The sequence below is a fragment of the Scophthalmus maximus genome, chromosome 18 (genome assembly GCF_022379125.1).
Source record: "Scophthalmus maximus strain ysfricsl-2021 chromosome 18, ASM2237912v1, whole genome shotgun sequence".
Classification (NCBI taxonomy): Eukaryota; Metazoa; Chordata; class Actinopteri; order Pleuronectiformes; family Scophthalmidae; genus Scophthalmus; species Scophthalmus maximus.
In genome coordinates, this window is record NC_061532.1 from 16,445,370 (window position 1) to 16,467,313 (window position 21,944).

General features: G+C 43.3%; 3 protein-coding genes across 4 annotated transcripts; 1 reads left to right on the forward strand and 2 right to left on the reverse strand.

Annotated features, from left to right (window-relative positions):
- Window positions 1–366: 366 nt before the first annotated feature.
- On the reverse strand, window positions 367–3,714 carry atp6v1d (ATPase H+ transporting V1 subunit D). Its single transcript, XM_035617614.2, has 9 exons — window positions 3,496–3,714; window positions 2,550–2,667; window positions 2,237–2,316; window positions 2,061–2,128; window positions 1,912–1,956; window positions 1,695–1,798; window positions 1,414–1,480; window positions 1,249–1,327; window positions 367–1,076 (listed from the first exon to the last, which is right to left on the reverse strand). Exons 1-9 carry the CDS (start codon window positions 3,534–3,536, stop codon window positions 932–934), a joined length of 747 nt encoding a protein of 248 aa, XP_035473507.1. The 5' UTR covers window positions 3,537–3,714; the 3' UTR covers window positions 367–931.
- Window positions 3,715–3,763: 49 nt separating this feature from the next.
- Window positions 3,764–8,722, forward strand: eif2s1b (eukaryotic translation initiation factor 2, subunit 1 alpha b). Its single transcript, XM_035617613.2, has 8 exons — window positions 3,764–3,938; window positions 5,630–5,872; window positions 6,060–6,139; window positions 6,305–6,456; window positions 6,919–7,025; window positions 7,136–7,233; window positions 7,326–7,469; window positions 8,038–8,722. The coding sequence occupies exons 2-8, from the start codon at window positions 5,632–5,634 to the stop codon at window positions 8,161–8,163; spliced, it is 948 nt and encodes a 315-aa protein (XP_035473506.1). The 5' UTR covers window positions 3,764–3,938; window positions 5,630–5,631; the 3' UTR covers window positions 8,164–8,722.
- Window positions 8,723–9,307: 585 nt separating this feature from the next.
- Window positions 9,308–18,917, reverse strand: rbm25b (RNA binding motif protein 25b). Of its 2 annotated transcripts, none has more exons than XM_047328545.1 (17): window positions 18,763–18,917; window positions 18,132–18,232; window positions 17,749–17,957; window positions 17,553–17,610; window positions 17,233–17,393; window positions 16,912–17,097; window positions 16,726–16,809; window positions 14,051–14,322; window positions 13,785–13,896; window positions 13,562–13,651; window positions 13,320–13,393; window positions 12,884–13,034; window positions 12,214–12,637; window positions 11,100–11,395; window positions 10,836–10,934; window positions 10,690–10,737; window positions 9,308–10,110 (listed from the first exon to the last, which is right to left on the reverse strand). In XM_047328545.1, the coding sequence occupies exons 2-17, from the start codon at window positions 18,208–18,210 to the stop codon at window positions 10,018–10,020; spliced, it is 2,436 nt and encodes an 811-aa protein (XP_047184501.1). In that variant the 5' UTR covers window positions 18,211–18,232; window positions 18,763–18,917; the 3' UTR covers window positions 9,308–10,017. The 2 variants fall into 2 exon arrangements, with proteins under 2 accessions (XP_047184501.1, XP_047184500.1); XM_047328544.1 differs by having other exon boundaries at window positions 16,912–17,100.
- Window positions 18,918–21,944: the final 3,027 nt, after the last annotated feature.

A 21,944-nucleotide genomic window follows, 5' to 3' on the forward strand; every position in this document is an offset into this window, starting at 1 on the left:
ACCTTGGAGGATTTTCAATGTTGGTCGTATAAAAGATTGATCTCGTTATGAAAGATATACACACACACACTAGTACATCCTTTGCAAATGCCAAACTAAAAATAACATTCTGGTGCAGAATGGCTGCCGTCGCTCACACGTGTGTGTCACAGAAATACTTGGACAAACTTCTCCTCAGCACAAGACCGGTCCTTTTCTTCTGTACATATGAAACTAAAAAGCTTCGACTTCACTGAAGGTGCTAATGTCAACATTATAATTCATTTCGCTGACCCGGACTGGGAATCATACACCCCAACCTTCTGTACCAAAGTCAGTGGTGTAACCCGCTAGCAGCAGCTTTGATCATGGAAGTCCAGACAATGGTTGAATATTTAGAACATCTTTATTGGGACGAAGTCTCGGGCCTTGTTGACACATTTTACAGCGGGGGGGTCACATTAGGGGCCAACGTTCTCGTCCAATGAGGTAACAACAACAACAACCCGGTGATATGAGGTCAGCAGTGGGAGGGGCCTCCACAACACAGTCTCACACACACGCTTTGAAATCTACAACCGCCTCGATTCTCTACAGCATGCAATGGTGAGCAAACTGAAGTATCTACAGGTTGGTCAATCACACGGAATGCTTCTTTAATGTCGCTCGCAAAACCACGTGTAAACATACATAATATTCTCGTTATTTAAATTATTTCATAACCGCCAAGTGCGACAACACTGGTTCTGTACAGTGACTCGTCCGGAGAAACAAACACGGACACACACACACACACCTTCCAGCGCTGAAACGACAGAACGAATCATCGACGACAAAAGTACACGTGAAACCAATTTCATCACTTGCGCGAAGACATGAGACTCGGCCAGAGAGGCACCGTATAAATAGGATGACGGGCGAGAAGAGGTCGGCGTGAGGAAGAAGACGCCCGTCACTCGAACAGCATGTCTTCGTCCGTCTCCTCCGTCAGCATGTTGGACGGCTCCGCGATGGGACCCAGCTTGGCCAAGCGGGCGGCGATCTCCTTTTCCGTCCGTTCCCTGAGCTGCTTCTTCTTCTCTTGGATCTTTTTCAGCCTGGAACCAGGAGGGGCATGTAAGTTTGGGTGACAGACACCGGCTTGAAAAAAGTGCAACTGAAGTAGTTGTGGAACGAATTAACATGGGGACTGAATCTCGCGTCCAATCAGAGTACAACATTCATGGGGAAAAATGATAATTAAAAAATCGTACAAACTCTGGGATTTACCTGTAGAACTCCTCTCGTTCTCTCTCATCCAGCTCCGTGATGATGTAGGTGAGCGTGCGGTCGATCCTGGGGATGATCACTGATGGAAGTGGAATAAAAAGAAAATTGAAGCTGCGGTAACAACATTTATTTCACTTTTGTGGAGTTCTGTAGTGTTGAGCTTACCGTGCTCGATAGCATTCACGCGGCGGTTGGTAATCTTTATGGCTTCGTCCAGAGTGACAAAGGATGTCTGCAAAACAGAAAGTGGTAAGAGTGTGAGCAGCATTTCAGTGTTGAGGTTACGAAGTAACTACAGGTGCAATACATACAGAGGTTAAAAGTAAAATATTTGCCTCCGAAATAAAAGTGTAGTAATAAAGCATAGTGTAGCATAAAATGGACTTTTCACCCCTGTCCACTTCACTTGTCAAGAACTTGAGGTGTTCTCCCACAGCGCCCCCTACCTGTAAGGAGGCCAGCTCCACCAGCAGCTCCACGGCTCTGGCGTAGTTCCTCTTCAACCTGGAGACCTGCTCTCCACCTCGGGCCAGACCGGTCAGCTCGTAACCTCAAGGGAGACAACTGCCTGTTACTCGGCGGTTCACAGAGACTTCAATAGACTTCATCATCTAAACACGAGGTGTGGGTTCAGAGCAATTCAACAACTGAGACTTGGCTTACTGTCGCCGCCTTCTTGGTAGTGCTCAAACACTGGTAGGGTCACACCTGAAAGACGGGACAGAAGTGCGGGTGAGAACTTGTCCTGGTCACATAGCGAGGATTCTCAGAAGAGGTGAGATGATTATTATCTTATTTCTTTTTGAGCTAACCTGCCACGTTGTCCTTCTTGGCTCGGACCTTCACTTGGGCTTTGTTGACATTCTGGATTACAGTGGTGCTGTGGACAGAAGTACAGATGGGAGTTACACTGACATCTGCAGCAAACACAAAACTACCACTTCACATCATCACAACGTTGATTTTTTTTTTTTCTTCTTTCTTTCACCTGAAGTCTCCAGCTGCAAATTTGGCTTCGGCCAAAGAAAAGGCCGCCTCTCGCATCACCTCTCCCATCTTGGTCTTAGTCTGAAGGAACAGAGACGAGAGGACAAGGTTTAGGACACGACTGTGAAACTAAAGCCTCCAAAATAATGTCACAGTTGAATAAACACCTAAAACTGTTTCAGCAAAGTTTGGACATCACTACCTTTGTGATTTGAGGATTCATTGCATCGGTTTTAGCTCGGTGTACCTACGCAATTATCAGCTGTGTGTAATGCGAGGAGAAATAAGTCAGCTACTGGTGATTCTCAACTGACCTCAATAATTTTGCGAAGGATCTGGCGGAAGCGCATGGAGAGGGCGTCGGACTTCTTCTTGAGCAGGTTGCGGCCGGTCTGCGCCCCTTTCAGCCGAGCCTTCATGATGGTCTGAGCCCTGTGTGACGGCGGACAGAACACACATTTTTAATCTTTAAAATAAAACTAAAATGAAAAACTCACCTAGATTGCTGTCATGTTACAGCTAGAACAACATCTCAGTCAGTTTGTGAAAATGCCCCAAGGCTGCGAAATGTCAGTGTCACTCATATACATGAGTGGTTTCCAACCTTTGTGTTCAAAAATCCAACTACACTCACGTACGTCTTCATTAAACCACTTTCCCTAAACCCTGAGATGATGTTTCGTTATGTCCACACACCAGAGATATTTAGAAGAAAAAATGTTCACATTTAAGAAGCTGAGATCAGAGAATATTGACCCTTTTTTCTCCATAAAAAACACCTGAACTGATTAATCGATTATGAAAATAGTTGGCGAACAATCTAGTAGTCGACTTCTAATCGATTAACTGTTGCAGCTCTAATAAACACATATAGTCACATCACAGTCCACTGACATTTACATTAAAAACAATCATATTTCTCTTTCACAGAGATGATGACAACATTGAATCAATGTGGGGAAAAGATGATTAAACTACACTCGGAGACTTCTTCTGTCTGCAGGTCAGACTTGACAGCTCACACATGAATGATGTTGGACTCGCATCACATGACAAACACAAGGACTCTTCCTCTTTCCCAGCAGCAGCCTGGTGGTGGCGGCCTCTCGGTTTAAAACTTCACATTTAATCATTTTTAAAGCATCTCAGATCAGCATCGACCGATTCGTGTCGGATTCAACAAATCAGCTCCGTGTTAGTTGGCTAGCATGCTACGGCGGCGTTAGCATGTTAGCTCGCGGCGCAAGCCGCTTTACTTACATCCTGGACGGGAACACGTCGATCCTCTCCTTGCCAGACATCTTTGTTCTCTTCTGTTTGTCCCTGTTTTCCTTGAATAAACTCCGGTGTTTGTGTGTTGTCGTTGTTGCTGCTGCTGTTGTTGTTTTAACCGCATTCGCCGAGATGACGGTCGTGATCTTGTCCCCGTTCGTCTGTGATGAAGTCGATCAGCAGGTCGCCCCCTGGGGTCACGTGACTAAAGCCGCACTCCGCCGTGCGCATGCGCGCCTTGAAAAAAAAAAAGAAGGGGAAAAGGCTCTTCCGTTCTTTTCCGGGTCGAGGAAGTTAGCACACCCGAGACTGAGAGCTAGCGGGCCCGACTTCTCCATCTACAACAAAAGAAAAACGCCCACAAAGAAAAGCAAAGTCGGACATTTAAAACACAACATTCCCGCGTATCGCCCTGTAACTACATGACACAGGTGAGTCGTTGTTTCGGAGGCACAGAAGAGACGAGCGGGTGCTAGCTAACCTGTTAGCATCGGCATGTGCCGCATGTGAGCCGCTGCTGTGAACCCGGTCATTAGCTGCGAAGCTAACGGATAATGGACTAACTGTTATTTTTGTTTAATATCTTATTTATCAAACGCGATGATTGTCAGCGGCTGCGTTGTCTGCGACAGCGTCGCGGCTCGTTTCCAGGGGCCGACGTGTGTGTTGGGAACTTTGATCCGGTCAGTTTTCGTGGTGAAGCGGCTTCTCGTTGTGTCTGCGTTGCATCATCTCCATTCAACAGTGAAAACATGAGAAAATAAAAAGCGCCTGCTGTTTGACCCAGGTCCGTGGTCCAGGCTGAGCTTCAGTCACGCAGCATCTCTGATCTGAGACTGATGTGATGTGAATGATGTCCTGGGCCGTTTAAACGTTCTGGGCTGTTGCTATTACCTCCTGCAGCTTTAATTCTGTCATTCAGGGTTCTGACTAAATATGAAAAAGATGTCCCTCAGTGGATCACGATGTGATTCAATTCGTCTTTTCCAAATCTGAATCAGTCATTTAAACTGTCTTTAGCTTCTCTGGCTCAATGTGAGTCCAGTGGTTTTGCATCTTGACCTGGTCTGAAGTAAAAACGGTGGAATCACCCTTTATTTAAAGTGCGTGTTCACTAATGTAATAAAAGGTTTCACAGATCTAAAATGTTTTTGATTGGGTGTAGTGACATTGAGTCAGTGGTTGAGAGCAGCAACAGTTGTCTGAGAAATTCAATAGTTGATAGACAGAAAATCTATTATCTATTTTTGATACAAGGTTCATATATATATCTGTTTTTCATAAAGAAATGCCAAAAAAACACAATTTTAGTAACTAAAATACCAGTACCGATATCAGGGAGTTCTGATGCCTATGTGTGTTGTGTGTGTGTATATGTATCCAAATATATATATATATAGAGAGAGAGAGAGAGAGAGATGCATACATATATTTGAAAAATTGTCAATAATTCCTACGATGTTTTTATCAAACCCTTATGACAAAGAAATGTGATTAAGAATTGTTGTACAGTTTAACTATAAACTTTATCATAAATAACAGAAAAAATACAAAGATTTAAATATATAGAACTTGAATATATTTTTATGTAAATCTTAAACATGAATACACATTTTTTTCAGCATTTTTATTCCGTAAAATCCAAAAGAAAAGGGATATCGGCAAATATAAACTCTGACACCAACCAGGTTTGTCAGATTGAACACAGCGTTTGATGACATTTCCTTTGTGCGATGGGCATTGTTCAGTTTTCTTATTAGTTATCGGCCAAACAACAAATTGATTAATCAAGGTCAGAAGCGACGGATAAATCAACGATGGATGAGTTTTATTTTAGTAATGATGAACTTAAGAGCTGTGGAAAACGTTTGTGTGTGTATCTGTAAAACCACTGTAGGTGTCGTCATTGTGTCCCAGGAGTGTGGATCCATTGTTCATGTTCTGCGGTGCTGCCTCAGCTTTTGTCGCTAGATCAGTTGTTCCCAGGCATTTCACAACGTTGTTGTGATTCGTAAAAAATGAAGCTGATTATTTTTTACCTGATTGTTTGACGCATTTATTCACCCTGAAGAAGTGAAAAAAGGAAATCATCTTGATTTCATTTCTTTTTTCCCTCTCGCAGCGATGCCGGGGCTCAGCTGTCGATTCTACCAGCACCGGTTCCCAGAAGTGGAGGACGTGGTGATGGTAAACGTGCGGTCCATCGCCGAGATGGGCGCCTACGTCAGCCTGCTGGAGTACAACAACATCGAGGGCATGATCCTCCTGAGCGAGCTGTCGCGTCGGCGTATCCGTTCCATCAACAAGCTCATCCGCATTGGACGCAACGAGTGCGTGGTCGTCATCCGAGTAGACAAAGAGAAGGGTGAGTGAGGGCGGAGTTACCATTCGTTCCTTATGGTTAACAGGTTTTCGCTAGAGAAATGGATTAGTTCACTCTATAATCAAAGTGATAACAGCTGCATATCCAAAATCTCAAGGAGAAAAGCTTTTGTCACCTATCGTGTCCGCGGTAATGGAGTCACTGCATCTTCTCATCTTTCTTTCTCCAGGATACATTGACTTATCAAAACGAAGAGTTTCACCAGAAGAGGCCATCAAGTGTGAAGATAAATTCACCAAATCTAAAACTGTAAGTCAGATTGTTGTACCCTGGTTTTTCTCAAATCATCTAAACCCGCTCACGTTTGTTCAGCCAACCGACGAGTTTCCCAGCATTTCCTTTTATTTTGTAAAGCTGCCACCAGCGCGTCTGTGAATGTGAACTCAGCTGACTGGAGGCGTGTTGTGTTTGCAGGTGTACAGCATCCTGCGACACGTGGCGGAGGTGCTGGAGTACACTAAGGACGAGCAGCTAGAGAGCCTGTACCAGCGCACCGCCTGGGTGTTCGACGAGAAGTACAAGCGGCCGGGATACGGAGCTTATGATGTCTTCAAGCAGGCCGTGTCGTGAGTGATTGTTTGAAAGCGATGTGTATGTGTGTGTGCCACCCAAGTCAGGACATTTTCTTGAAAGTTTCCAGAGGGGCTGCACACAAGAAAGCAAATTTTGCTGCCAGCCACCTCGTAAAGTTACCGAGAGATGTCTTGAGTGAGCCCGGAACATTCACAGCGAGCGAGTGTGCACTCTACCTATTCACCAGAATGTTCCAATACTTTTCCTGCAGGTGTGAACGCATCTGACTGGGACAATCCCCTGCTGCGTTCTTTATATATGAACGACAAACTACGGGAAATGTCTGGACCCGATTTCTGGACATTTTTTCGGGGGTTCATGTCTAAAAAAACTGCTCCAAACTCTTTGTTTAATGTCTTCAAACAACATCAACAACAACAAAATGACTCCGTAAAAAACATAAGAACTTTTACAAAGTGTTAATAAAAATGGTGAATCTCTCTTCCGTCCTCCAGAGATCCCGCCATCCTGGACTGTCTGGACCTAACGGAAGAGGAGAGAGCGGTGCTGATCGACAACATCAACAGGCGACTCACTCCACAGGCCGTCAAAATCAGAGCAGGTAAGAGGCGGCCGGACATCACAACGGAAAAACTACAGTGTGAAAGTATCTCAGCAGATTTTGAAAATATGAAATGACATTATTTTTCCCTCTCCCTGTTCTACCCACAGACATTGAGGTGGCGTGTTACGGGTATGAGGGCATCGATGCAGTGAAGGAGGCTCTGAGGGCCGGACTGGGCTGCTCCACAGAGGCCATGCCCATCAAGGTAACACACCGGTCGAAGGATGTGACGAAGAGGTTCCCACTGCTAACGTGTGACGAGACCATGACGTTTGTTTTTTGTGTTTTTTCCCTCAGATCAACCTGATCGCTCCCCCTCGCTACGTGATGACGACGACGACTTTGGAGCGCACAGAGGGTTTGTCTGTCCTCAACCAAGCCATGGCCGCCATCAAGGAGAAGATCGAAGAGAAGCGAGGCGTCTTTAACATTCAGATGGAGGTGAGGGCCGACGCCGGCTTCTATAAAAAGCATTTCTGTCGTGTCTTTACAGTTAATTAAAGATTTTTTTTAAGAAATGTGCTTAAATTTTAGTTGGGCAAAGGTTTACAGTGAGGGTGATGTAAGGGGAACATGAATATTTCTTTAGCTGCTACAGTGCTGTGTGGGTTTTTGTAAATGTCACAAACATTTTAGATATAAGGAAATAATATAGTTGAGTTTATTTGCAATATTGCAAATAAAGCACAAATATAATTTTATTTTAAATTATTTTTTTGTAATTTTCAACCTTTATCTTGCAAAACTGACATTATTCATCCTCATTAAATTAAATATCTATCACATTTTGACAGTGTTCTTAGAACGATTCTTGACACATTTCCTTTTTTTTTTCTCTCCTTCAAAATATTAATTTACCGTTAACTTTCCCCCAAAGTAAACACCAAAATATATTTGTTAACTTTTTTTCTTGGACTGCACAGAATTTCTTCCTGCATAGAGATCCCCCTTGATTTTCCGTCTTTTTTGTTACATACGTACAAATAACTAACAAACTGTCCCTTTATAGCCTAAGGTGGTGACGGACACGGATGAGACAGAGCTCGCCCGGCAGCTGGAGCGGTTAGAACGGGAGAACGCCGAGGTGGACGGAGACGACGACGCCGAGGAGATGGAGGCCAAAGCAGAGGACTAGAGTCGGTCCTCGTCCGAAGGCGGCTGGTGTGGGGGAGGGAGAGGAGAAAAGGAAAACGTGGACAAGACCTGGCCACAGTCACTCAGTTCGACAGATGTTAACTTTCACATTGCAAAACGTTACCTGGTGATAAAAGTTCATTGGCAAACATCCAGGTTTGTTCATCAGCAGGTTTGTCTCAGTGGATGGTCACTCCAAAAAAAAAAACGTCTTTCTCGTTAAATTACAAATTACTCATAATTGATGTAGTTTCTATTTTTCAACTACACCGATTTGAATAAATGATAACTTCCCCCCCCCCCCCCCCCCAAAAAAAAGGCTGTACACAAAGCAGTGGCATTCACCTGCGTCTTGCTGTTAAGAGCCCGGCGTGTCTCCGTGTCCACGGCGCTTCATCTCTGTCTGGTCACCGGATGTGGTTTATCGATCGAAGGGGGGGGGGCAGTCTGCGCATTATGTAACTGTTTCTCTCCCAGTTGAAGGGTTTTTACTGGCAAGACCTGCTCTTGTTCCGCTCACATGGCATCAATCAATAAAGCTCTGGAAGTTTTGATCTCAACGCATTTTGTCAGCTGCTGTGAAACTAACTGCCTGAAGAATTGGTATCGAATGACAAAATATCACTTCTAAAAAGTATACACTGATTTGTAAACCTGTCCTAAGACAAATTTATAATTTGTGCATGTTGCCCTACTACACTATTTGACTCCATGTTCTGTTACTGGCTTCGAAAGACACAGTTCTTCTTTGCGACTGGACTTCAATTTCCACGTCAAGGCCTCAGAGGCGTATCCCGTTGTCTCGACATTCCCCCCCACCACGTTTTCAAAACGATAACAAGAAGTTTCTCTCCAGCTGTAGCTTCATGTTAGCTTGATTGGCTTAAAGTGTTTTTGGTAAATATTAACACCCTTTTAAAAGCAGAGCACATCAGGTGTTTTGTAAGAGCCATTTTGCAGCTGTTCTGTAGCTTTTTTGTTGTCACTGTGCCGACGTGGTTGTAGACTTGTAGATGGTAACATTTTGATGAACATTTAGAATTTTGAATCACGTCAAATTTCACCATGATCAGCACCGTTTCTGCAATTAAATCAATGTGAAAGAAACAAATGACGAGGGTGAGGAAATCAAACTTTGAACAAAGTTATAAAAATCAATTTTATTCAAATGTTCACGAATACAAAAACAAATGGAGAGCATCTTCTTCAAATCATCCCCCCCATTCTTAGCTCATTTCCCTCTAGTGGTCATGTGTGTGTATGTGTGTGTTTACAGCTGCAGGGATTTTGCCACCCAAGATATTTCTGTGGGTCTTGTCCATAGATAGCTCTGTGTTCATGAGACGAGAACATGCCAACGTGTTTATCAGGAATGTGATGAGGAAAAACAAATTAAGGAAGCTGAGTCTAAATCATTGAATAAATAACCCTGTAGATGAAAAATAATCACATCCTTGTTTGTAGTTGTGCGTTCTCTGAACTCTCAGCTTAACCAACCTGAAGTACTGAAGACACCGGTAAACTGGCTGCTTGTACACAAACAAAAGAACAGGACCAAGAGATGTTGGTGCTTGGCTTCCTCTTTTTTTTCGTCGTAGTCAAATAATAACGTACTGTATATACATGAGAACACCGACACGGTCAGCAGCCGCAAACAGACAAGGTGAATTTAGCCTGAGTGTGTTGAGCCCAAAAAATTAAAAAACGAGACCTGAACAACGGGTGAAAATGAGCAGAACCTGCAGTTACAGTCTATACTGATGAGGACAAGTCAAATTGTTTGGGGTGACATCATAACGCTACACTATGTATGGAAAAAAAAAAATGTTGATCTTCATTCAGTGGCTGTTTTCGCTTATTTCACCAGTCCAATCTTCTTGGCCTCCGTTTCGTAGATGAGTAACCTCCACATCTTCACGATGAACACTTCGGCTTCTTCATCAAGAACCTGAGCAGCAGAGAAAACAAAATGTTTGAATGAGTTAGATGAGGAACTTTGGACTCTCCGCAACTTATTGAAAGGTAAAGGTATGGTAAACTTATCACGCCAACGGCCCCACAAATTGGGGGAAAAATGGACGTTTGGTTTCAGTTACAGTTTCTCACATATTTCACTGTAGCCATTTTCAGACATAAACTCTGGAAAATGTCCCAAAAAAATTAAGTCCGGACATTTTCCGGAGATTGCCTTCGACATATGACGAGCGCAGCATGAGATTTGTGCTGAGTCAGACACGTTCACACCGACAGGAACATTTCTGGAACATTCTGTGGCGTCTGGGAGGATCATACAGGACATGAACACACTTTCCTGCTGTATTTTCACATGGCTCAATTAGGTATTTTTCAGGAAATGTTACAAGGGGCCTGGTAGGAAAAGTTTCGGAGAACTGTTTGTATGAACATCCGTGTTCTGAACTTGATGCCCCCCTGGAAAAAGAAATCTGAATACTTCAGTGAGAGCTACCCGTCTGTCTATGACATGAACATAGGGATAAAAAAAACAGTGGGAGCGCTATGAACTCACCGTTGCAACATCATCCAAGATGCTCTGTGGCATACTGTGAGCCATCACCTGAGGAAACAGAGACACCAAAAAAACATCAGCATCATTTTCTCTTTCCTTCCAAATCTGAATGAAGTCAAATGTAGAAACCATCACAAGACCGGTACCTTGGAGCAGACAAAGTCCACTAGCGTCGCCTCTTCCTCGCCGATGTACTCAATGATCTTTTTATTGATCCACGGCCGAACGCGCCGCTCCATTAACGTCTATGGAAACGACAGATTAAAGAAGGTCAAGTTTTACAACTGGAAACTGCATCGGCTGCTATTTCTGTCTGATTGAGACCAGCGAGGAAAATCACAAAGGTCTTTTACTAAACCAAAAATAATAAGTTAAAAATCTGTGTCCCATGAATCTCGTCCCGTCCTCACCGTGTCGACCATGGTCCAGTCCAGTTCGTAGGAGAACAGCTCTGGCTTCCCCGTGGGAATCTTCTCGATCAGGCTCTTGATGTGTTTGTGCTTCTCTTCGTTGTCGGCGTCCTTGACGCCGGAGAGCCCGGCGCCGTCCACGCCGAGGCTCTTGTCGTCGTCGTAGTCCAGCGGCACCAGCTTCCTCCTGCGCGGCTGCTCGTCTGCCTCCTCGTCGTCGAACTTGTCGAAGACGCTGTCCACGGGCAGCTTCTTCCTCTTGCCCGCGTTGGGTTGACTGGGGCTTCCTGTGGCGCCTGGAGACAACGACAAAAACAATTCATTCAAATAATCTTTGTTATCCGATTAACTTCCCGACATCTTATCCATCAACATCGTCTTTCTTGTCAGCGATTTCCTACGTTAACCCGACGAAATTTCAAAGTTGACCGAGAATGAGGCTCTTTGTTTTTGACGACTCCAGCAAACGTGCGTGTGAACGGAGCACAACCGAGGCTTTGTACGTTTTTTTCCTAGTCAAATGAAAGTGTGTGGAGAGACGGCAGAACTGTGGTTTGTGTGGTAGTTAAAATGACAAAAATCCACTGGAGAGGAAGTCGTGCACAAGAGCCACTGACGACATATGTGCTAATTGTGCTTTGTGGTCCGTGTGAAGGCCAAGATCGCAGCAGAATATATATATATATCCTTTTTTTTTTACTGCATCATTTTATGACATTAACATTATTGACATATGACATTGATTAATCGAGAAAATAATCAACAGTTTAATCGATTGTGAAAATAATCGTTAGTTGCTCATGCTGTATACAAACTACCCACAGAAATGAATTCTGCATAAATGTCCTGAGAGTCATCATTATAGTTTAATCTGCCAGTTATTCTCTTCATTAATCATTAGTCCCCTTGTCTTTAGAACGATGGAAAATAATTTTAAAATTCCCGTCACAATTTTTACTCTGGGTGACGTCCTCAAATTGCTAATTTTATCGACCAACCGTCGAAAACGTAGTCTTTTTTATTACCAATGATAAATTAAAAAAATTAAAAAGCAGCGAATCTCATTAAATAAGTTTCGAAGTATCCTTGACCTCAGTTTTCTCCGTGTACTCACCTAGTTTGAGGCTGAGGCCGATCTTGGGCCGGTGCTCCTCCTGCGGCAGGGCCTCAGGGGGAGAGTTCTCGTGGGGGATGATGATGCCACAGGGCGACTCGTCCCCCGGCGAGTTGGGTGTCGCGCCGCCGCTGCCCGACGACACGGAGGGCGCCGCTGTGATGGGCCTCATCTTGGGCTTTGGGCAGGGTTGCGCGTCGGGGTTTTCTTCACCATTGCCGTAATCCTCCTCCTCCTCCTCGCCCTCTTCCACCTCGTCATCTGAGGGGGCGGGGGGCCGTGAACGCGCTTCCGCCCGGTCTGGTTCCGTGCCGCGGCGGTCCCGGTGGTCCCGCGAGCCCCTGTGGTGCTCTCGTTCCTCCTCGGGCTCCGGTTCTGGGACGACGGGCGGTTGTCTCAGACGCTCCTCCTCTTCCTCTTCCATCTGGACCAATCAGAGGCAGATGGACAGAACATAAAACACCCAACAGCTTTGATTTGCACAAAAGAAGATCAACAGACGGTGAAACGTGGATGCCACTGATATGCAAAAGTGCAGAGAGAGTCAGATGATGAAGTGACCTTCACAAAGACAACTGGCAGCATGCTCACAGGCTGAAAATACACACAAAACACACACACATAGTATTATTATTAATATTAGGATTATGATTAATAAAGACAAGCATACCCTGCGTAGCTCTGCGTCTGGGTCTGGATGTCCCTCTTCCAACAGCCTCTGTCTGATTTCCTCCAGCTCCTCCTTCTCCCTCTTCCTGTCACGCTCGTCCGCCTCCATCTCCTTCTCTCGGTCTCTGAGGCGCTTCTGCAGTGCACTGCCCCTAGAGGTCGCACCGGGAACAACATCCTTAAGAACAATGGCCGTGTGGCTGCAGTGCTGCATCTGCTCCGTGTCACAAAGCATCTGCTGCGACTTTTTTTTACATGATCAGGAGCCACATGGTTTTAAATCTCTCAAACAGCAAAGAAATAAATAAATTCACAGTTGACACAGCCGTAAAAATTCACACAGCTGTAAAGTCCAATTATTCAAAGGCTGCATCATGAAAGATGCAAATCCTCTTTACATGTAAGCATTTATTTTTTAATTATAATAAGTCGCTCACCTGTAATACTTCGGGTCGTCTCTGTCGTCATCATAGTCTTCAAGAAACTCTTTTAGCCTTTTCCCCTCTTTCACCTGAAAACACACAGGATATATATATTTAAACAACTTACTAAATAATACATAACACCAGAAGAAAGAAATCTTAGGGTAAACCATGCTAATGTTCACGAATGTTAAAATGAGGATAATGTGAAGTAGGACACCTCTATGAATGTCATCATTCATTCATGGTCTTCTCACCATTTCTCGTCGGCGCTCATCTTCCCTCTCGGCCTCCTTGGCATAGTCCCGAGCCTTCTTCCTCTCCCTGAGCTCCCAGTTTTTTAGACGCTGTAGTAAAAGACCATGTCAGATAAGCGTCATCCAAACACGTTCAGACAGACATTCCCCCGTTAACGACAAGCCGAGAGCGATACACACAAGTTGTTCTTTTAATTAAAAAAAAACCTTTCCCCTGCCCTACCTCCTGATAGGCTGCTTCTTTGTCTCGGAGTTTCCTCTCCAGCTTCCTGCGCTCATATGCCTCCTCTTCATCCTCCGGGTCTCGCTTCTTTTCTCGGTCTCGACTCTTATCCCTGCAAAGAACGAGGGTGGAGGTATATTATTTCTCTGATATCGGATTTGGAACTAGACACAATACCAGCTTAAGTGTCTTAAGTCTTAGGAACAAAACTAACAGAACTTCCACACCTCTACTGCGTTTCTATTTGGAAACGTTTCCTCCCGTACCTGGATCGGCTGCGTTCGACGCTCCGTTCGCGGCTCCTTTCTCTCTCCCAGTCTCGGTCGCGTTCCCTCTCTCTAGGCCGGCGGTCGCGGTCCTTGTCCCGGTCTCTCTCCCGCTCTCGCTCCCTCTCCCTCTCGCGCTCCTTCTCGCGCTCCTTCTCCCTCTCGCGGTCGCGCCGCTCTCTCTCCCGCTCGCGCTCCTTCTCCCGATCTCTCCGTTCCCGCTCGAACTCCAGCCGCTCCTTCTCCCGCTTGTCCTTCTCCTCTTCCAGTTTCTGCAGAGCAAAACGCAAGACGTGTTCAGCCAATGGCAACATTTGGGTCTAGCCGTTCATTTGTTCTACTGGGCACAGATCAAGTGGTTTCCAGATTTATAAAAAAAATTTAGATGTCATATAGTTACATGCCCTATACTAGTCCGTGCAAAGGCTTGCAAGTGAAGCTGGATTCCTAAAACTCAAACTGGGGGAATACGTGGAAGTATCAAAAGGCTCTCCCTCACAGAGAGACAGCTTCGTTTCAAGTGTTTTCTGCTTCAGACTTGCAATTTTAACTACAGAATGTAGCTGGAAACCACTTTAATGGTGAAAGAGATCTGTGGAGCATGTTCAGCTTGACGGCGTTCACAACGAGAAAAAGGGGGGTGATGCCAAAAGACAATGCTTTTTTTTCTCTCTCTTCTCTCTCTCCTTAAAGAGTCCTCCTCTCAGAACAAGGAAAACAAAAAACAGAAAAACAGGCGTCAGTCTTTTGTTGAACTAGTTGTTTGTGACTTACAGGTGTCGAACTACGGACTCAGCCCTTCGCTGCCCCTACAAGCCTTTTAAAGTTAGGCCTGGGAGGAAAGCAGGTCACACGGTATACAAGGGGAAAAACGTTATGGGATTCTGTCTTGCTTCAGTATCATCATGAGCATAATCAACAACAACAACAGAAACAACAACAGCCTTTACTTCAATGTCATTCGGTTTAGTGCTAAAATCAAGAAAAAAGAACATCAGGAACATCAGTTACATTTCTGCACAGATAAATAAAATTGTAGAAGCAGTCTTACCCCTGCGGAAGTCTTCAGAAGCTCTTCATGACTCATTACTCGCACACAACACGACGTTGTCTTTGCAGACATTACACACAAAGCTTTTAGAGTAAGATGATATATTGGACAAAATAAGAATAAAAGACTATTTTCAATGTTTTGCAGTTGGTTTATTTAGGCCATTTGTGCATCAGTAAAAAAAAACTGTTACGTAAATTTAATATTACCTTAAGATTAACACAGAAAACACAAGTATTTCACAATAAATACAAAAAGAACTGAAAGTCTTGGGTATAATGCAACGCAGGAGATTTTTTTTACATTTATGTGTCTATGGTTAAGTATAATCATCTATGCCTTTGCTCACCTACAAATCTGTTATATGTCCGGTCTATGATTTTGCCTGTATTGGTTTTATTTTACTTACCTCTTTTCAGAGTCTGTCTGAGCTCCTTACTGTTCCTTTTTAATTTTTTAATCAAAGAGTGCAAATTTTGTTCATGATCTGTATTAGTTTTTGTAAGAAGCTGTTTTGTAAGAATTTATATAACATTCTAAAAAATAAGGGCAATAAATAGGAAATGTGAAAAGGACATAACAGTGTCAGTGTTGCACAGTTCTTGACTTTCCTGTTTTTGTCTGAATATTTGACATTTGACAAACAGACAAGGAGATTACTTATGAATATGTGGATGAACTTACTGTCAGAGGTGCCGAGTGTAAAAAAACAGACAGAGAGCAATAGATCGTAAGAGAATCCTCACACATCTCACACAGAGAGCACGTACCTCCACAAGTCTTCAGATCAGCGTGCTGCTGTGGACAGGGCGCCCCCCCCCCCACACTAGCATTTATAAAAGCTACAGCCAAAGTCACTGCAGTGGTTATTGACAGAAGAGTCGTTGTGCTTCAACATGAACACCAGTAAGACAGACCATACTTTACATTAGGACTCGCACAGGTTCACTGACTTTCCAGCTTTCAGGGAGGGAACCCACCAATGCTGTCATACGGATCCGGATCATGAAGTGGGGGAAGAACCTTTACGGTGACGAAAATGGATGCAATGTAAAACCCAGGCCAGCGCACAAAAGGTGCAGTGCAGTTGCCCCTATGCAAGTCCTCAAGAGGGGGACGCCCGGTATATGTAGATAGTAAATAAAGGCTGATACTTACATCCTATCCTCGCAACTTTTTCCAAAGCTCTGAGATTCATCTTGCTTTAGTCACCATATGATCACTATCATAATGGTGGGGTTTAATGAATAGATTAGCTTTTTAAGTAACTTTACATAGTCTCCATGCATTTTTTTTGTGTGATGAATGAAGAATGGATCTTATAATGGTCACACCTAGATAGTTTCACGAAAAATTGGTGACAAAAATTGCTAGCTGTCTGCCTGCTTGTGGTGTCTGAACACTGAACATGAAACATTTCATTTGTTATGGGGCAAATTAAATGTATTTCGGTGTAAATTATTTTTGGGGGACGGCGAATTCGTAGCACAGTATGCATGTTACTGAGATCTAGAAAAAAAGCTTAAAGGTAAATGTGTCAACTAAATGTGCAAAAAACTCTAGGAGTGAACTGCTGTCCAAAAAACCTGTAATGTCAACTACAAGATCAAAGGAGCCACTTTACCTTGTGGGTGTCACGAAATTTATTAATCTCTCTGGAAATCAGGTCCCTCTTGTCATCCTCCATGTCGATTGTGTTAATGTCATCCTGTATAAAAGAAGAGAAGCGGTTCTTAGGTTGAAAAGACGACGATCGAGTTCTAAGGGATGGTGGTGTAAGTTAGAAAGTTACAAATCAAAGTTAGCATACCTCTTCTTTTTTCTCTTTTTTTCTCCTTCGTCGCTGGGATTCCTCGTCCGGCGAAGGTGCGTTGAGTTCGGAGGCGTATTCCCGCATCAAGCCGTCGATGGCGCCTTTAATTATTTGATCCCTCTTCTTGGTCTCCTCGTCCAGGACCTCTTCCTCGTCGTCGCCTCCATCTTCAGCCTTTTTAGTCTGCTAGTGTGGAGAGAATCAATCAATTAACATTTTTTTGAATCGATTGAGAGCGAGTTGTGGCCAGCAGTTTCAACGTCTGGAATGAGGCAGACAGATTCAGGCATACAGATTAAACTGAAAAGAGATTCATACCCCATTTGCAGTCTTCTTCTTGGCCTTCCAGTCGTCTAACTGAGCTTTTGTCTTGGCGTCCACCTTCACAAGGAGATTTTTGTCTCCGATCTGCAAGTCATGGAGCAGCCTCAGGGCCCGTAATGTAGACTCCGGCTCCTTGTACTCACAAAACCCAAAAGCTACAACAGAAGAAATACATATTGAGACAAATTCAAATATCACAGTTTCATAGATACAGACACAGAAGTGAAAATTTTCTTGTGTATGTAAAGATTGGCCATGAATCAAAGTATTTTCCTGCCCTAAAGATGCTCAATATTATGTTCATCATGGATTACCTTGAAGCTTGCCAGAGGCTCCTTGGACTCTCTTCCAACTCAGAACAATTCCACATTTCTACGAAAAGGGGGGGGGGGGGGGAGTTCACAATTCAAGCAGCGGTACACAGCACAAGATTCAGTCCCGGAAAGTTCTGTGATACAACTACATTCATTAGAAACTAAACTGAGGTCATAGATTTTGATTTCCCATTACCGCAAGCAGCTGTCTGATCAGCATATCTGAAGCCTTCTCCGATATGTTCCCCACGAACACGGTGGTGGTGGGCCCGCTGCTCTCGTCGTCCTTGGCTCGCAGCGCGGCACTTTCCCGCTTGTGAATCACAGGCTTACTAACCACCGTCACGGAGGGCAGCATCATCGCGGGGGCCATGATGCCCATGTGAACCGGGATCATCGGAGCTCCTGCAAAACACCAAGGGAAACGTGTAAGTACGTCGACGAGAGGCAAAGCAACCTGGGGTGGAAAATAACAACACGTATAATAGACATATGACAACCGTCCTTTCTACAGATGTGAAGGCCGCGAGTGTCCCTTGTAAAAAAAATACATGTTGGGTGAAACAGGTAGGAGCTTACCTGTGGCGAAGCCAGCATACTGAGGCGGGATCCCAGGAGGTGGCAACAGCGGCCGGTTCAAATGCGGGGGGAAGGACATTCTGGCTGTGAATCGAACCGACCTGCACAAACAGTGGAACCCATTAGTTCCACAACAGCCCATTTGGATTTGGGGTTCCCCCAAATAATGCAACTTCAATACAAGAAGTACCTTTTAAAAAAAGCAAATATGTGTACGCGCATATTAAACAAAGGAGACCAAATAAAACACAGACATTTTCATTTCGCGTCGCTTGTTCGATTCCAACATTACAAAATCATGTGGATTTGAGACTTTTGCTATCGGACTGAGTTTGGCGGGGCAACGGGCCACTAACTCGATATCACGAGACCATGCTGTTTATTGTGCTATTACAACAATCTGTTCTCCCCGAATGACTCTGCCCCCATGTTACAACCATTAACAAACAAACGAAAAACAACTAGCAGCCTAGTTAGCTAAAGTTAGCATGGAGCACGCCACCGCCACCGCACAGTTGATTTCGGCTAAGCTAATGTTAGCTAGAGCCGCTGTCATCTAAAGGGGCAAAACTCACTTCCGCGGCCGACGTATAAGTTGGAAATGAATGTGAAAGTGTCCACACATACAAACCTTAAATCCGGCGGCGCATGCAGAGATAAAAGGGGCTATCAGAAGTTAGTTATTTATAATAATAAAAAATCTCTGTACGGTTCCGTATATGGTGGATTAGCACGCTGGCTAGTCGCGGGCCTTCACAAAACATCGACGCAGGCGCACTACGTACCAGACCCCAAAGGGCGCTTGTTTTGGGTACCGGAACGTGGCGGCTGGACGGAGCTGAACTTTTTTGTTTTTTGTTTTTTTGGAGGAGGACAGTTCAACATACACAGGATAAAAAATTTAACTCAGCCTAAAAAAATTTATATAAATAATCATGGTAGTTTATCGAGTTTTCTACTGAGTGAATATTTTGGCCCTTTTGCCTGACGATGATCAAAGTATGATGAAGAGTAATAAAACTAATGATAGATAGATAGATAGATACATAGATAGATAGATAGTTAATTTATTTACCCCAAGCTGGGATATTCCGGTGTAACAGCAGCATGTGTTTCACACAGCACACAAAATATATACAATATATACACAAAATATACAAATTCCATAAATATAGAGAATAAGAATAATAAATATAAAGAATTTACATTAATATATATAGTGGAAATAGTGCAGTAGTACAATCAATTACCAGTAGTGTGCAGAGGAACATGGTAACAGGTGCAAATGTGCCGGGATTTATGTTTTAATTTATGTTTTGTTTTATTGATCAGTGTGATGATCATTGTTCTAATGAAGGGGATAGTTTTACGTTTTGTATTATTATTTATCATCACAGTCTCCTCGTGTTGTTCCGAACTGCAGTGAACACTTGTCAGGGACTTGTCGGGTATCAAATCCTCTTTATTGAATTCAAATGAAGCTCTAGTATTAACAATGAGTCTATTTTATTTAGTGTGATCAACTCTCCTTCTGTTTATTAGAAACTGCACCAATAGCCCATTTATCTTCTGAATCAACATTTTGATTATTAGCCATGATGTCATAATCATCCAAGGTCGACTCACCACGAGCTATGAGGTTGTGAAACGATGGTATATGCACCCTCGGGCGAAGCACTGGTGGGTAAAGGGGACAGACTACCCAGGGCCCTAGGGTGGGGGGCCTGGAAAGCCTGCAGCTGGTAACTGTAACTTTTAATACCTGAATACAGTAGGAGTTGGCTAGCTAGTTACTATTAGAACACACACACAGTATCTTAAATTAATCATCATCAAAGCTGCGGGGGGCCCCACAGAGACTGCTTATGTATAGAGCCCAGAATTTGGTGCTACACCCCTGTATGCACCTGTAGAAGCCACAAATGCGAATGGTGTCAACCTTGTTTTCAGCAGAAAAAATGTTTTATTCACTATCTCATTGAGAAGTACTACACTACCCACAATCCTAAAGTGTAACATCAACGGCTCTGATTGGTTGGAAGTCATCGGAAAGGCATTCGCAATGGTTGATGGGATGAGTAGTTACGATTCATTTCATGGTTTATCGGCTTGGTTCCAGGCTAAAAACTCTTTATACAAGGATTTTATGAAACATCAATTGAGGGAGTGCATCGGAAACTTCCAGAACCGGAGGCGCTCTAAAAGTGGCTATTGTTGAGCTCAATATCCTCTTTTGTCCCAGTCAGGATCCCGTAGAATGATAACTCTGGTTTTCCAGTGATCTGATTTGTCAATAGTTGGACTTGGCAGTGACTGACTTTGATGCCTTTGATTTCAGGTCAGCCCTTGAGCATAAACTACTTCGCTGACTTATCCCGAGTAAGAAGACAACCAGCTTCAAAGGACGGAAAACCCAACTCAGGTACTAGCTCGTACAATTCTAATATATTATTTTACTTTCATAATAGAATTTAAATTTTTCAATTTTTAATTATAATAACCTAATCTAATCTATAATATCTAATTATAATAACAGCAGTAGCAACAACAACAGCAGCAATAACAGCATCATTTTTACATTTGTATTTCTTATATTTTTCATGTTTTTATCATGTGTTGTGAGCCTGATCTATCTGTATTCTTTATTTTTTTTGCCACTTTTAATGTCTTATGTATCCCTGTACGGTGTCCTTGAGTGCCGAGAAAGGCGCATTTAAATAAAATGTATTATTATTAGTAATTCAGTGTGATAGAAAATGTGGAAAAAATGATAGTGACCAATGATGATCGTGCTATTAATTTAGAGGATTATATAATGTCTGTAGGAATAATCCCACCATTATTTCACGTAGCTCTTTAATGCAGTTGCTTGTCAATTTCAATGCTACAGAATATAATAGTGTACAGATAGGGAATGTTTCGGTTAGTCGGTTACCATGGTGTTCCTGTTCCCGGTGACAGCAGCTGTGTGCCGCGAAGGGCTGCGTCTGACAAGCCCGTGACGTCACTTTAGGCGGGTTTTTTTTTTTTTTCCTCGTGGAAAGTGCTAGAAGAAACGAAGCACACCCTCCCAGTTGGGAGATATTCCTCCGCGAGATCAGAAAGCTCCTCGTTCTTTTGCTAATTTCTCGCTGAATTAACGACGCACGATTAAGATTTCTAAGTTTGATGCAGATAAAAAAAAAACATTTTTCTCAATGCTGCATTGCGGCAGCTATGGCCTCTCTTCTCTCACCATAAGTTTGATGTCTGATTTAAATGATCCCTTGCGACACAAACAGTCACAAGGGGCAGCAATAATTGACCTCATTGTTTATGTTCCAACATTTTCATATAATTTTTTACCTTTACCACTAACATTTGCTTGGAAAACCCAGGCCTCTAATTATTCCTTTACAGAAGCACACAATCTGTTTATTTTACTCTATTTCCCCTCTGATGAAGTGCGTTTTGAATGTAAGATATATTTAAGGCCTTTTAAAAATGCATGACTGATCCTTTTAGTGTGTATTGCAGCTTGGTGTAGTGAGTATGTCTAATTAATATGAGGTGTCAGACTCAGTTCTCTGGAGATTTAGATACAGTTTTGAGTCCCTTTATTTATGTGTCTTTGTGATAGTTGTCTTATTCTTCAGTCATTTTGTGACTTTGTGGTCATTTGATTATGTTTGCCCCAAAAAATGTGACCTATTGAGTTCTCTTGTAACGTTTATTTTATCTTTATCATTTATTCTATTATTATTATCTATTATTATTTATTATAGTAAAGAATAATTCACTGGTACAAAAGTGCAATAACCAACTGTGCAATAT